The sequence below is a fragment of the Xenopus tropicalis genome, chromosome 6, assembly GCF_000004195.4.
Source record: "Xenopus tropicalis strain Nigerian chromosome 6, UCB_Xtro_10.0, whole genome shotgun sequence".
Lineage (NCBI taxonomy): Eukaryota > Metazoa > Chordata > Amphibia > Anura > Pipidae > Xenopus > Xenopus tropicalis.
In genome coordinates, this window is record NC_030682.2 from 39,697,653 (window position 1) to 39,712,484 (window position 14,832).

Here is a 14,832-nt window from a genome sequence, read left to right on the forward strand (position 1 = left end):
GTAACAAGAATGAATACACTATATGAATACACTATATATATATATATATAGCACACAACTGCTGGAGGCCCATCTCTTTATACCCTTGTAAACCCCACTCTCTGCTCACTGCCCAAACACTATCATTACAATATATATATATATATATATATATATATATATAATATTGTAATGATAGTGTTTGGGCAGTGAGTAGAGAGTGGGGTTTACAAGGGTATAAAGAGATGGGCCTCCAGCAGTTGTGTGCTCATTGGAGCAAGGAGGAAGCCAGCTTATAGAGCGAGGCCTAGTCAGCCTAGGCTTAGTTTGTTGTAGCACACAGTCAGATCAGGACAATAAGCAGGGATAGCTTCCCCGCAGGTAGAATTAGGTCTTAGAGTCCCTCAAGCAATAGACCAAGAAGGTGTTGGGAGTTGGGAAAAGCCTGACAAAGCTGGTGTCGTGGGCTCAGCCCCGAGGAGGTAAATGTGGCGAGTGACTTTGGAGACTGATGGAATGGATTGGGGAGTGGTTGTGAGTAAATGAGAGAAGTTGTGTAATTTATGCTGAACTGACTGTGTTGCCCTGCTCCTCTAAGTGCTTGAAATGTGAACTGTATTAGGTCCCGAATGAAACTGGGAGGAATGTTACTTACAAATGCTTGTCTTGTGATTAATCCTACCCTTCGGCAAAAGTGAAGTTACAGTTTATTGGCACCCTTGTATTCATTTTCTGTGGTACTGTTTGGCGGTAGAAATCTTTGGGTGTTACCATTACAGGTCGATGGCTTGCAGGCTGGCCGGCTGCTTTAGGGGCAGTGCTGCAATTAGTAGAAATCACCACAAGATGTCACTGTAATACAAGTGACTTCTGTATTTATTGGGCTTACTGTGTAAGTGGATTGGCCACAGGTCTTTGAATGATGAACTTTGAAATGAAGGTGTTTGACATGTTATGTTATCCTCTGTTTTAGGAATGAATTTATTACAACATTAAAATGCGATGAGTGGTTTTGCCTTGGGATAAAATTATAGACACATTTTCATCTTTAACCAGAATCTGGCACCTGTGTTTTGAAGTATGAAACCTGCCGGTTTCAGGGCAGGGAATGGTCCCCAGTTCCTATAATATTGGTTAGACATCTAAAGAATCACAGATATTACTGATTCTCTACCTCTCCCCTAATGATACTGTAGGCCTTACAGCCAGAGCCCAAGGCTCCCAAAAGTGGTTTCAGTCTCATTTAAGGTAAGGGGATTTTTCCAGAAAAGGTGGAGCCCTAGTCTTAGAGTAGCATGTGGGCTAGTGTGTATAATGTGAGATCAGATAGAGACACCCCAAAAATGACCAACATGTTCACTAAAATATTAACATACACCATGAACACACATTTGCCATTGAAATAAGAAGGCAGACAAGTTATTAAATTGCAACATAAGGAAATCAATTTATAATTTTATCTAAAGCAATGAAAAAGAAACTAGCCAAGGCCAACACTCATACAGTGCTGAACATCTGTAACCCGGCAGTTTCAGAACTCTTAAGGGCTGTGACACAAGGCGAGATTAGTTGCGGCTGAATAATCTCCCCGCAATGCCATCCCACCAGCTAGAATGCAAATTGCCAGTGGAATGGCATACACGGCGGCGCAATTTGCCCAAGTTGCCCGAAGTTCCTCTCAAGGCAACTTTGGCGACTTCGGCAAATTGCAGCACCACATGGTGCAGGTGTCACCTCTCTGAAGAGTTACATAGTGCCATTGTGATTGGATTAGTGGAAGAGTACATATGATGAGGAATTCCCATACCAGTCAGTTGAAGAAGCTGCTCGGATGAGTAGTGAAACGTCTTTAAATGATTACTTAACAAGTCCAGTAGCTTTAGATTTATTTATACTAGATATACCATGACCTGGATAAATGAAAATCTTCATAGTCATATCAGCACCAACTTCTTTCAAACTTCTGACACTCCTGTAAGGATGCTCCACCAGCGGATTGTGGGGGCTCAGTGAAGAGAGGGTCCCGGTAAGGACCTGCACAGCCCCCCCATGTGACACATGCACCCACCTGTACCTTCTGACTACTTGTAGCCTCAACCAACCATCATAGCACACAGCAAAGGCACAGTACGGCACAGATGCCTTTTATAATATTAAACATATCTAATGGTTCTTAGAGTATGCCTGGATGTGGGGTACTAAGTGCCCAGCCCAACACTGTGTATAAATATGCACTAGAATACCCAGGATCATGGCATTCAGCTGTGGTAGCTTTTGCACTGCAAGGCTTAAAGGCCTGAAATGGGGTATTTGTTTATTTGTTCAGGCCACAAAGAGATTGCTTTCTAGGTGCGGCACTAGGCAATATCAGTATAGGCCTGTTCTGTGTACTGAACTGTAAAACTCAACTAATTGCCATCTACAATGTACTACAGTATTGTTCACTGATACTGATACTCTGATGGCTACAGAGAAAGCAAAGTAATGTGTTCTGCGATGATTTGAAAGATACATTCAAATTGCAAACAGAAAATAAAGGAGAAATAAGTCAAAGTAAGTGCTGAAATAAACATCCGGAGGAGTGAACAGGTCAACATAACAAATGAAAATATAGGTAAATCATATTTCAAGCAGGCTTTCTTACTTTCTCTGTGCTTAATATAAAAGAATATAAGCTAGTGTAAAATGAATGAAGAAGGTGATAGAATATACAAAGTGGAACATTAAGGGGGTAACTGTATTCCACAATTGTACATACATTTTTGAATTTGTTCCTTTTCTGCTTTTGCTAACGTATCTAGGTCCGGGGGGGGGGGGGGGGGTTGGCAAGTAAGTAAAACGGAATTTCTGGTATTAGAGTTAAAGGAACAGTAACACCTTTTTTTTTTTTAATGCTTAATTCCTCCCAAAACAGCTATAATGATAGGTAAGGCTTACTTCCACTTGGATATTTTCAAATCTTCTGCTTGAATTTGACATGCAAAGTGCCCTATAGAAGAAAAGGTGACGGCACTCTCTGCAATTCATTTTACAGTGTATTTATTACAATTTATTTTATGTCTAAAAATGTTAACAATAAACAGTTCTAGATGTTTCCACATGGTGGAGCTAGAACATTCAAACACAGAATTAAGGTTCCGATAAGAATCAGGGTAAAAATATTCTAGTTAATGGATAGAGAGTGAGAAGATGGTTTGGGATGTCTGTTACCTAGAGTAGAGTCGCTTCTCACTGTATAGCTTAGCCCAGGCAATACCAAGGGTGGCGTCTTTTTCACTAAAACAAATGGTTATGTGATAATAGAAAGAGTTGTGATCGATATGCGCATATGTTTATTGTAAAATTCCAGTTCTGTTTCATCACTGCTTTTTTGTAATGCTCTACAGTGATCTATCCTTATAAAACAAATAATATGTCTATAAATGAAAATATTCCGCCATTCTTTTTCCGGCCTTTATAGCCTGTCGCAGGTCAGTTGAGGTATGGGATGTTTTAAGGTCTTTTTCACTTGAAATGGCTGTAAGGGGTTAACTGCATGGCCTTTAGGTTAAGTCATGGCTCTGTAGTGTCACAGGCATAATGTATAATGAAAGAAAATATAAGTCCAATGTAAGTTACACATTTTACTGGTTTTAAAGTTCTATGTTAATGTAATTACTACTGAAAGCAATATCGGTCTGACCTCTCTCTATTCTCTACATTGCTTCTCTAGACTGTTCACAGATAAGCTTTCCTCCAGATAACACTCCTGTTCCCACAATGCCATACATGTTCTGGGTTTTTTTAATAATGAAAGCAAATACACTCAACATGTATTCGTAATACCACAATATAAAAAGAGATAAGTGCCTATGGCAAAAACTGAGAAATCAGGAGCTCATATAGTGTAGTATTTTCAATTATCCAAATCAACACCCAGTGTTATAGGAAATATTAGAGGTGTATTTTCCCTTTAACCTGCAGAGATAGCATATAGGCTGAGACATTCCTTAGATGCATGCTGTAGTAAAAGTCCTTATGTATAATCTGAAACCTCCACCAGTCAGCAGTAATGCCTACTTACAAACCAATGGTAAATATATTGCCTGTAGTATTCAATCAAGCAGGTCTCTCTGCTATCTGTTCCTCTAAGGAAGCTGATTTGTCCAGTGAAACGCGTCAGGCGGGGGTGCCACGGTCACAAGGAGAGCCACGAGGGGAATACATGCCAGCAGGACCCTCTGTTGGAAGTGACCCTGCAAACTTTTTTAAATATGTGTCACAAACCCCAAGGAACTGAATGTGAGTGCATTATGCTTTAAAGCAGGGGTCGGGAACCTTTTTGGCTGAGAGCCATAAACACCGCATATTTTAAAATGTAATTCTGTGAGAGCCATACAATATGTTTGGCTGCGGATGCTGCGGGGCAAGGTAGGGTGGGTCCAAAAGATGCCGGATGCGGATGCGATGCAGAGGAGGGTGTGGCCTGCGCTTGGCGGATAGAAGACGTGTTCCAAGGCTTAGAACACGTCTTCTATCTGCCTAGTGCAGGGGCAAGGTAGGGTGGGTCCCAAGGATGCCGGATGCGATGCGGAGGAGGGCGTGGCCTGCCCTCGGCGGATAGAAGACATGTTCTAAGGCTTAGAACATGTCTTCTATCCGCCAAGCGCAGGCCACGCCCCCATTGTTTTTTTTATTAAAGATTTGGCAGCGAGCCAGATGCAGCCATCAAAAGAGCCACATCTGGCTCCCAAGCCATAGGTTCCCTACCCCTGCTTTAAAGTGTTCTTATATATATTAAATAGTAATACACTTCTGGGATTTCTTTGCATATTTTTCATTGAAGTCTGAGGATGCACAGATAGCAGAGGGACTTGCTTGATTGAACAAAAAGGACGTTGTCTTTTTAATGTGTGAATTATTTAATTAAAATGAAGACTATGGGAGATGGACTTCCTGTAATTCAGATCTTTATGTATAACAAGTTTCTGGATAAATGATCCCATACCTGTATAAGAATTCACCCCTAAGCCAATACTTGGTAGAAGCAAAACAATTGGTAAATACATAGATTCAGCTTTAGTGAGTGAGTGGCTCAGTTGTTTAGCAGACTGGCACAGGCTCTTGCAGTACAACCGTATATTGTACCATACACTCTCCTTCTCTAGTTACAAGATGCTCAGACCCTGAGGCTGTAAAGCAACCCCACTGTATGACACTGGCAACCACTATATGGGGCATATTTATTATGCTGTGTTAAAAAACGGCGAGAAAATTCGCCTCACACATCGCCAGGCTTCGCCATGTAAAAATGGCGTAAAAACGGCATAAAATCAACGTAATTGTTTTACGCGTTTTTTTTCCACCGTAACTTATGGAAAATAATGGCGTAATATCCGGCATTCAGATGGCGATCTTTTCCATTTATTTTACACAGCTTTTTACTCCGTATTTTCGGCGAATTAGTTTTACACAGCATAATAAATACGCCCCTAAGTCTGTGCTGGCATGGGCCAACCACATGTGCATGGGGCACTAAAGAAGCCATTACTCACATGAAAGCATGACTGCCTGATATCAAAGGAGCCACCAGTGGGAGTGGGACAGGAGAGACCAACGCAGAGCTTTTTGGGCAAAGTTCAGTGCAATATGTATGGTGCACATGGTTTCAGTTTAAAATCATTATACCTACAGGTCTACCTACGGTGTTGAAAGGAAAATATACAGCACCACAGCACTCAGCAAAGCATGGGTTTTACTGGTGTGCCCTTATATATATAGCCCTTATACAGTATATAATGAGAGAAAATCTATAACTATAATATATTATATATTTGTATTTTCTTTATATAGCAGCAATATGTTCCTAAGCACTTTACAGATATACAGTATATATATTACAGTATATAAGTATAGTATGCTTGGGTGCCAGTGGTACTTAAACATATAACAATGTTTTATTTATGGAGAGGCAGGGTACGGACTGGCATGAGCGTGGCACCATCCCAGTCCACTAGTCCCGGACTGGTATTCAAAATGGGCCCCGACATTCCAAGTACACAGAGGCCCAAACAGCCCCCCACCACCCCAATAAATAGTGACTGTCTATGGCATCTTACAGCAGCCTCTCTGCCAGTAACACCACAATCAGTATCAGAGCTATGTGAGAGCCTGAGATAGCTGCCCTGGGCAGACGTCACCATGTAAGCAATACGTTACATTGCATCCAGACTATGGGAAATGGCATGTTTTCCTTTGTCATGGATTGCATCATGCCTGGTATTTTTCTTCTGAAATATTACTATTTTAGTATTTCCCAGGATTCCCATGAGGTTTATCATCTCTTGGATTTGTGGATGAGATAACTTTACATCAGCCACTTAATCACTGTTCCTTGCAGTGTCTGCTTTGGGCTGTTAATCTGTGCAGTGCTCTGGGAAGCTCCTCATTACATACATAGAGGATAATGGAAAGAATTGTTCTCCACGCTGTGCTTACGTCCATAGAGCAGTGTTATGGGCACAGCAGCAATAGCGCAATCAGCGGGACGAGTGATGCTCCAGGGGCCAGAGGGGCAGGACAGAGTAGGGCGGCTCATTTTGTGTGTTGGATACGCATTTGAGTGAAAGGTTTTCAGGCACCTAAACACACAGTGCACCCATTTAATTCTGCCTGGTTGTACCTAGCAGCATTTAGAATTTGTAAGAAAGTAGAGACATACAGGTTAAATTCACAAAAACTTTTAAAAACTTTTGCAAAAATTTAACTCATTTACTTCCATTTAATAAACTCATGTATACTGATTCTATTAAATGCTTATGTATAAATAAATATTAATAATAATTATGTATGGTTATGTTAGTCTAGCCTGCCCTGCTGAACAGCGCACAAGTGCCCCCATAGATACCAGGTAGCCAGGGAACTACCACCACCGGCCTGGACATGGCAATTGTTCCATGGTTTTTCTGGAATTATTTTTCATGTTTTTATGCTGATAACCCCAATATGCTCCTGGGGGGGATCATCAGTTGAACAGATTTTCAATCTTAAGTGATGACATATCGTAGACTTGATCGCTGGAATTGACAAGCAATAGCTTATGCACATAGCACTGTTCTGAGCTTGCAGTTTAAATGGGAGAGTAACTTACTGACACAGATAGAAGGATCTTAAGTGCTGCAGGTTAGAGCGGTTGCCATTGCATTGGGTCAGGGCCTATGTGAGCACAGAGGTAGTTTTGAGTTTAGTTTTGAAGAGACTGAGGTAGGATTCTCTCCAGAGGAATTCTGGGATGGAATTCCAAATATAAGGAGCAGCAACAGAGAAAGGTATAAGGAGGGATAGAGCAGTGAAAGTGAGTGGTGTAACCAGATGGTGTTAATAAGTTATTCTTTGTTTCAAGGCTTTTAGCAACATTGTGTAAAAATAATTGAAAGGTTTTGACAGTAATGTTAATGTGGTCAGAGAAGAAGCAGCATCAGTAAAAGACCAGTCAGGTTCCTTTTAGAACACAGCAATAGTGAGTTTATATTCCATGATGCCATTCCCACCCCATGATATTCAGTTCACTCCTGGTGCTAGCATACGTATTGTCACCATAGGGTGTCCCACCAAGTACTGACTGTGACCAAGTACAAGGAAAACCAATGTTTGACCACCCATTTATTTTGCACCACATCCCCATGCACTGCCCATTAAAGCTCCTACTGCTCTCGGGAGCATTTCAGAATAACAGCTTTTGTTCTACCAGGCAGGAAAGGTGGCAGCACACTGCAGTTCTGGACCCACCCAGACAATGAATATTTACAAGTACTGGGGGGACCAGGTTTGGGGGGGCACTGCTGTGCATTAATAATTGGCTGGTCTTTCCTTGTTCTTTAAGCACAGAAACCCATTTTCTGGAGAACAACATTTTATCATCAGAAACCAATAAAAATTATATCATCAGCTGAAAAGCACAAGGGGCAGTTACATAACAGAAGAATATAGAACACGAAAGGACAACACAAACGCAAAGCCACATGAGAATTAAAACAAGGTTCTCAGTTTATTTTTGAAGGGAAAGTAATAAAAAAAACATTTGAAATGCAGAAGAATATTCCAGGTGCTTACACAAAACCTCATATTGCTTTGCACTTTTTCCATGGAAGTTATTGCTTACAAGCTCTAATAAATACACAAAGTGGATTATGTACAGGAGCGCTACAGAATGCCAATAGAAAAAAAAAGAGCGCCGGTGGGCAGTGCTTCTGGCAAATCCGCAGAGAAGCTGCTTCATTCTTACCATTATTATTAGCATTATTATTAGCATTATAATTAGCAAGGCCGGTCAGTCCTGACTCACAGCAGGTCCCTGAGAAGTGGCTTTCCTGCCTAATGCAGCAGTCAGGATATCAGCAATATCTTAGTGTACATAAACCAGCAATATTATGGCGGCCATACTCAGAATACAGTGTCAGGAGATGTTCTGGTATTTATCTTTCTGTGCTCTCATTTGGCAGCAGCAGGACGTATAGAAGTGGAAATATGCATGATGTGACCTTTCAGGCATGTGGTTTGTTGGCTGTGAGATTATACATATTGCTGAGCCGAACAGGCTGCATATTTAGCTGTCACACAAACCATCAGCTTATATTTATTATGGACCTGTTTAAGCACCAGTGTTGACAGAATTTACCCCCTCCAGTAATAGAGAAAATCTCCCCAGAGTTGCACAGGTTTGTGTTACAGGAATCTGGGGCTTTGGGGTTGTCAGACAATTAATAATATATATGTTGGTAAATGTTGTAAGGCAATGGTATGGTAGATTCCTACAATGTTATTGGCCTGTAGGGCACATTCTGGAGGCATGGGAGTAAGAGCACACTACATGGATATTTACGCTCAGAAAAAGAATACTTGCAATCATTTATTCAGGCAATATATCTGATGTGATGGTTTTTTTGAACCCCTATTATAGGCCACTATATATTTACTGTATTTATCCATGCTTAGTTCTTTTATACAGCACATTAGAGCTCTCATTTACAACAAGGGGCACAATGCAAAAAAAATAAATAAATTGTGCACCTTTCCCTATGGAAGTTGGACTCACTGCCCACAGTTGGCACCGTTTTTGTACGCAGGGCTGGCACAGGCATTCCTTGCCATTCCCCCTACCTGGTACGTCATTCAGAATCACAGGACCCTGTATTCAATGCCTGTTGCTTATATTATGCTCAAAGCAAATGTCATTTTATCACAATAAGTAAAAAGTCCGGCCTTGTACTTTGCTATGGCACCTGTATTAATAAATAAGCCCTTCTGTCCTTTTCAAAAGCATTTAGGGAATTGTAGCTTTGATTTGTTAGCTAAAATTGGTTTTTCTTTAAAAGCTTGCATTAGTACCCAGTGCCTTATTGCTAATTGTTCTAATGAAGGACAAACAAATGCTCTACTATTACCCAAGTGGGCGGGTGGTATATAGGGGTGGGTTGCCCACTAACCCCAGTAGTGGTCACTTGCTCTGTGATAATCTGGCTATAGGGCCAATATGTTACCAGTCATATGCAAGATGCACCTTTAAGAATCATTCCATATGGCATATCGCACACAAATGAGCTGGTTTTCATGGTGAGCAGTCACACAAGACAATCATTCAGATCATTATCATTCTTCATCATTAATATCTAAGGGGTTATAACTATAATGCAGCCTTTCCAGATGCAAAGCATTTTTACCCTTGTCTGTCTATCATCTTATTTTAATTGCATAAATGCAGGCCCTAATTACTACCAAACTGGGATATCAGGTTGTTACCCAGCACAATTTTTGGACTTGGAGTTTGCTCAGCCCAACAATTACAGTGAAATGGAACATTTCTCAGAAAGCCTCAAGGAATGGAAATGTCACAGACAAGAACAGTATCTGAATGGAAACAGTGACTCTGTGTTCCTTGAGTGAAGTCCATCAGCAGTAGTGCTATTTCTGTAAAATCATGTAATACCCGACTTCATACAGAATCAGTGTTGTTCTCCTTATATTTATATCCTATAGCAAACTTACATTAAAAGTCTAGGATGGAAGGAAGAGACATACAAAGCATCTAGATGTCATTTTCGCTTCTATCTTTCTGTATGATGTGTACAGATGATCTATACTACGGATAAAATAAGTACTTTAAACTCAGCAATGTATTCTATAATGAAAATTAGGTAGGATATTTTGGCCTATGGGATGTTTAGAAGTGTATTTATCGGTGGGTGAAAGTTAAAACTGACAATTTGATAAATACGCTTCTAAAAATCCCATAGGAATGAATAGAACGTGGGTGAGTTTTTATTATTAAGCTCTAAACTCACATTTTGATAAATCTGCCCCTAAGTGAAGCAACAGCATCTGGACATCCCTGTGTATTGTGGCATCTGACCATTCGGCATGGCTATTTTGATACCCAGAAGTACTGGGCAGTGTATGGCCAAATTAAGGCTCTTAACCTTCAGTGGTTGCTTGTGTGTTCCAGTGCAAGGCAACACATGTGATCCAATTCTTCACTGTGGGCCAGAACCAATACAGAATTCCTATTTTCTACACTCCGCATAAAACAAGTGCACCATGCTACTGACAGGTAGAGATGTAGCGAACTGTTCGCTACAACTGTTCAAATTTTGACCTCTCACCCCAGAGCAAGCAGATACATGGCAGCCAATCAGGCAGCTCTCCCTCCTGGACCACCCCCAGGCCACTCCCTTCCATATATAAACCGAAGCCCAGCAGCCATTTTACATTCTGCCTGTGTGTGCTTGATGAGTTAGCATAGGGAGAGAGCTGTGCAGGGGTTTGAGGGACAGTTTAGGTAGCTTTGCTGACTAGTAATCTACTTTCTACTGCTCTGTATGTAGCTGCTGGGGACAGCTGTCCTGCTGATCTCATCTGCTGTAACCCAATACGTTACACATAGTAGTGACATTGCATTGCAAAAAAATCACCTGAGCAACGTTTTTCCACCAGCAATAATATATTCCGTATCCACTACTGCGGCGGACGTTTTAAAGCAGTTTATTACACAAGTTTAGAAATGTAGTGTGATTTCTGCCCTTTACAGCACAAAACGCAACGCTGTGTCAACAACGTATTTTTCAGAGAAATTTTTGCCCTTGATCCCCCTCCTGCATGCCACTGTCCAGGTCGTGGCACCCTTTAAACAACTTTAAAATCAGTTTTCTGGCCAGAAATGGCTTTTCTAGGTTTTAAAGTTCGCCTTCTCATTGAAGTCTATGGGGTTCGCAAAGTTCGCACTTTTTGGCAGAAGTTCGCGAACTTTTTTTGTGAGGTTCGCTACATCCCTACTGACAGGTGCATAATGGATCTTGTTCTTCACTGGGGGCTGAAACTGCAAGCATGCAGACTTATGCTTCCTAGGGAAGGACTGCATTGCCTAGGGCTGGGTTGGTGCCTAAATGTTGCTACAATTCCAAGCATTCTCCATTGCAAGCTAGAGGGTTAAACACGCCTGCAGTGTTCATATATGCAGTGGTGCTGAAAGTTGGAGACATAAGAATGAAAATGTATTAAAAATTCTAGAAAATCTAGGCTAAAGGGCTGTGTTCATTGCGTATGTGTTTGCAATTAGTTCATCGTCGCAACGTGGACAGTGTCCATGATTTCTCTGATGGTCTCATAACCTTACAGTATAGCAGAAGTGCTGGATGAGAAGAGCCTGAATCAAGCTGCTATTTCAGTAATACTATAGTCACAATGCTAAAGAGAATATAAAGTCTCCATTCAAAGCCTTTGGCCATATATGTTTCAGGCGATAATGACTTATAAATGTGGGCTATGTAACAGATGTTTATCAACAAAATATGACCTAAATCACTTTTAAACAACAAATAATGCAGTGTCATAAATATTTGCAGGCAAAGTAAAATAACAGAATACTGCGTTTATATATATATATGTACAGTATATTGAAATAATGATTTTTATACACAGCTAATTTATACTGTATAAACCTAGACATTCCAGCAGGCTTTATTTCATGCTCTGTAACTCATGAAATTGCCCATTTCTAGGATATATATCTCTCTGTTTATGTGAGCCAGCAAAGTGCTTGCTGTAATAGTTGATACCATCTTAGTCGCTCCTTAACCACCCATAATTGCTTTGCTGTAAATGAAACCCAATTATGGTTTTTGTTTATTCATTCTGACAGTCTTTACTTCCAGGTTGCAGAATAAGTGATAATGCAACACCTTGCTAATCTAAATGTTCTATGGCTGAACAAAAGTCCAGCAATCATTGCCTAGCTGGTAGCCAATAGGCTTAACATAAATATTTGCCATGGCGCGCTATACTAACACTGGTTCCTGCAGCTACAGCTGCATTTCAATAACCCCCATAATGCTAAAGGAATAAAAGTAGAGCTGACTTGAGAACCAAATGAGAGGAGAAGTGACTGAGAATAAGAGCAGAAGTGAGAGAGAAGGGAAAACTGGTTTTATTCTCCAGTGAATCTGCACTTTGTGCAGGAAGATTATACAGCTGGCGCTGTATGTTGCACATACTATAAAACATAGTACAAAAGAAAAGGAAACTTGTGTATTCCTAATATAAGGGAGTAGCCAGAGCTATATTTGGCACTGAAGGGTTTCCTAGCACCAGGGATTAACAATATTACCAGGTCTGTATTAAAATGTACACATTGGCAATAGCAAATCTATGTGGATTAGCTCTATCTGTGGGGAAAAGTATATGCTACCCCTGGTATCAGTGGCCATGCAGGAAGCCTGTATAGATCTGTGTGGTACAGATATGTAAGTTTCAGTTCCAATGTACATCTCTCTTCTGCAAGTCTTGTATAAAGCACATACTAAAAGCAGTTGTTGTGGCCCTGTTAGGTATTTGAGGGTCGATCCCCTTCATAATGTTTCAGTCTTCATTATTCAGATTCATGGCAAGCCTTGGGCTGCATGTTTCTCTGTTGTCCTCTAGGTGTTTATATATATATATACATACACAAGTGTTCCATACTGATAAAACTCAGTATAAATGGTTTCCTTTAAAGCAACATGCTTGGCATTGGCAGTCTTTAAACTGGATCTAGGACTGGAGTATGTTCATACCCGCGGCTCTATCCGGTGGGACAGCTCGAAAAGGGTCTGCTGGTTATCAATAACGTGCAAATGGTTTGAGTAGAACTTAGCCTCCTGGCGTTCCTTTTGGGGAAGATCATTGCCTTTTGAAAATAAGAGAACACAACATTTTAATGACTAACCAATGTCCAGTAAAAATAACTGGATACAACAATTAATTTCTTATGAACAAAATCATTGGCCCCCACTGCCAACAACGGACCCCAAACTAACTAAGTTTAGATTCTACAGGGTATAATAAAACCAAACACAATGATATGGTGCCAGCAGCACATTGTTGTAGAGAACACAACATGTAAGTAATTGCTAAGCTTCACTATGCCATCCGTTTACCCCAAAATCACAGGCCTGACCAATGATGTGGTGCCAGCAGCACATTGTTGTAGAGAACAAAACATGTATCTATGGGCTGAGCTCCAATGTGAATCCATTTACCCTAAACTTGCAGGTCTCTCCATCCGACCAATGATATTGTGCAATTCCAACTATACAGTAGGGTATTGTAGAAAAACGAGGAACCTAAACCTAAGGGTTTTTAAGGGTGCTGAGCTTGGTTATGTGGCCCATTTGACTGTTGGGTACAAGCCTTACTATTACCATCACAGTATAAATAGAGGCATTAATAGAAAAATATAGAAATATATAAAATATATATTATATAGCATTCGGCAGTACAACCTAGCCACATGTTATTAAAGTAACAATCTTGCCAAAGAAGAAGACATATTCACACTACAGATACCTATAATTCCAATAGACAGTTCAAACAGTTACATTTCTACTGCGTGTATTTGTGATGTGTGCCCATAAAGCTTTTTTCAGGGGTAGTTCACCTCTTTCCAGCTTTCAAATGAGAGTCACTGACCCTTCCAGCCAAGACACTGTTGCTCTGTGAGGCTACAATTAATTAATATGATTGTTACTTTTGAATCCTTCTCTTTCTTTTCAAGCACTTTCCTATTTATATTACAGTGTCTAATTTGAACAACTGCCTGGTTACTAGGGTAAAGTAGACCCTAGCAACCACAAAGCTTCTAAAATTTCAAACTGCAACTGTTGCCAGCCACAAATAAAAATGTATTTTTAAACCTTTACTTTCAAATTGTTTGACAGCCCAATTCCTGAGAATGAGATGAATGGATGCTTAGATGTCTGCTAAACGCTTTTTATCTTTTCAATTACTTTTGTTTGCTAAAAAAGGATAAACTAAATCCAATAAAATGAGGGCTTGCAGGCTTTAAGGTTTACAGATGAGCCAAATATATCTGTTGCATTGAAATGCAAATCATGTTAGCTTTATGGATTTAAAAGAAAAATAGCAAAGGAAAAACCCTGCACAGCAGCTCCCAGTGAATAGTAAATAAGTTGATTATTCTTGGACCCAGTTTCCACTGTTTATCTAGGATGACTGCGCTACTAAATATTTTAATACACGGTATATGTATTCAGTTACCCGCACTGAAAAGCTGAGGAACCCTAACTGCCCTCCAGGAAACAACATTTTTCTAACTGGCAGGCTGGTACGCTGCCTTTATAACATTCTAATGATATGTTTCCTAAATTTTTTAAACTCATCTCAAAAAATTACTTTGAAGTACATTGTTACAATTGCTGTCTTTTTGTGCTATATATCCATAGCGGCGGCGGCGGCATTCCAAGAACATCCCAGGCCCCTCTGAAATAAAATCTTCGGACGGGCCCGGCCCATACAGGTACCTTAAAGGAACAGTAACACCAAAAA

At 40.4% G+C, this 14,832-nt stretch overlaps 1 protein-coding gene across 4 annotated transcripts in view; it reads right to left on the minus strand.

Moving 5' to 3' along the window:
• Positions 1 to 12,413: 12,413 nt before the first annotated feature.
• rapgef5 (Rap guanine nucleotide exchange factor 5) overlaps positions 12,414 to 14,832 on the minus strand; it is a 163,109-nt gene continuing 160,690 nt past the window's right edge. For all 4 annotated transcript variants that reach the window (XM_031903650.1, XM_031903649.1, XM_018094932.2 and 1 more), the window contains one exon: positions 12,414 to 13,174. In XM_031903650.1, the coding sequence (XP_031759510.1) occupies positions 13,056 to 13,174 (119 nt within the window). In that variant the 3' untranslated portion in view covers positions 12,414 to 13,055. The remainder of the gene's footprint in view (positions 13,175 to 14,832) is intronic.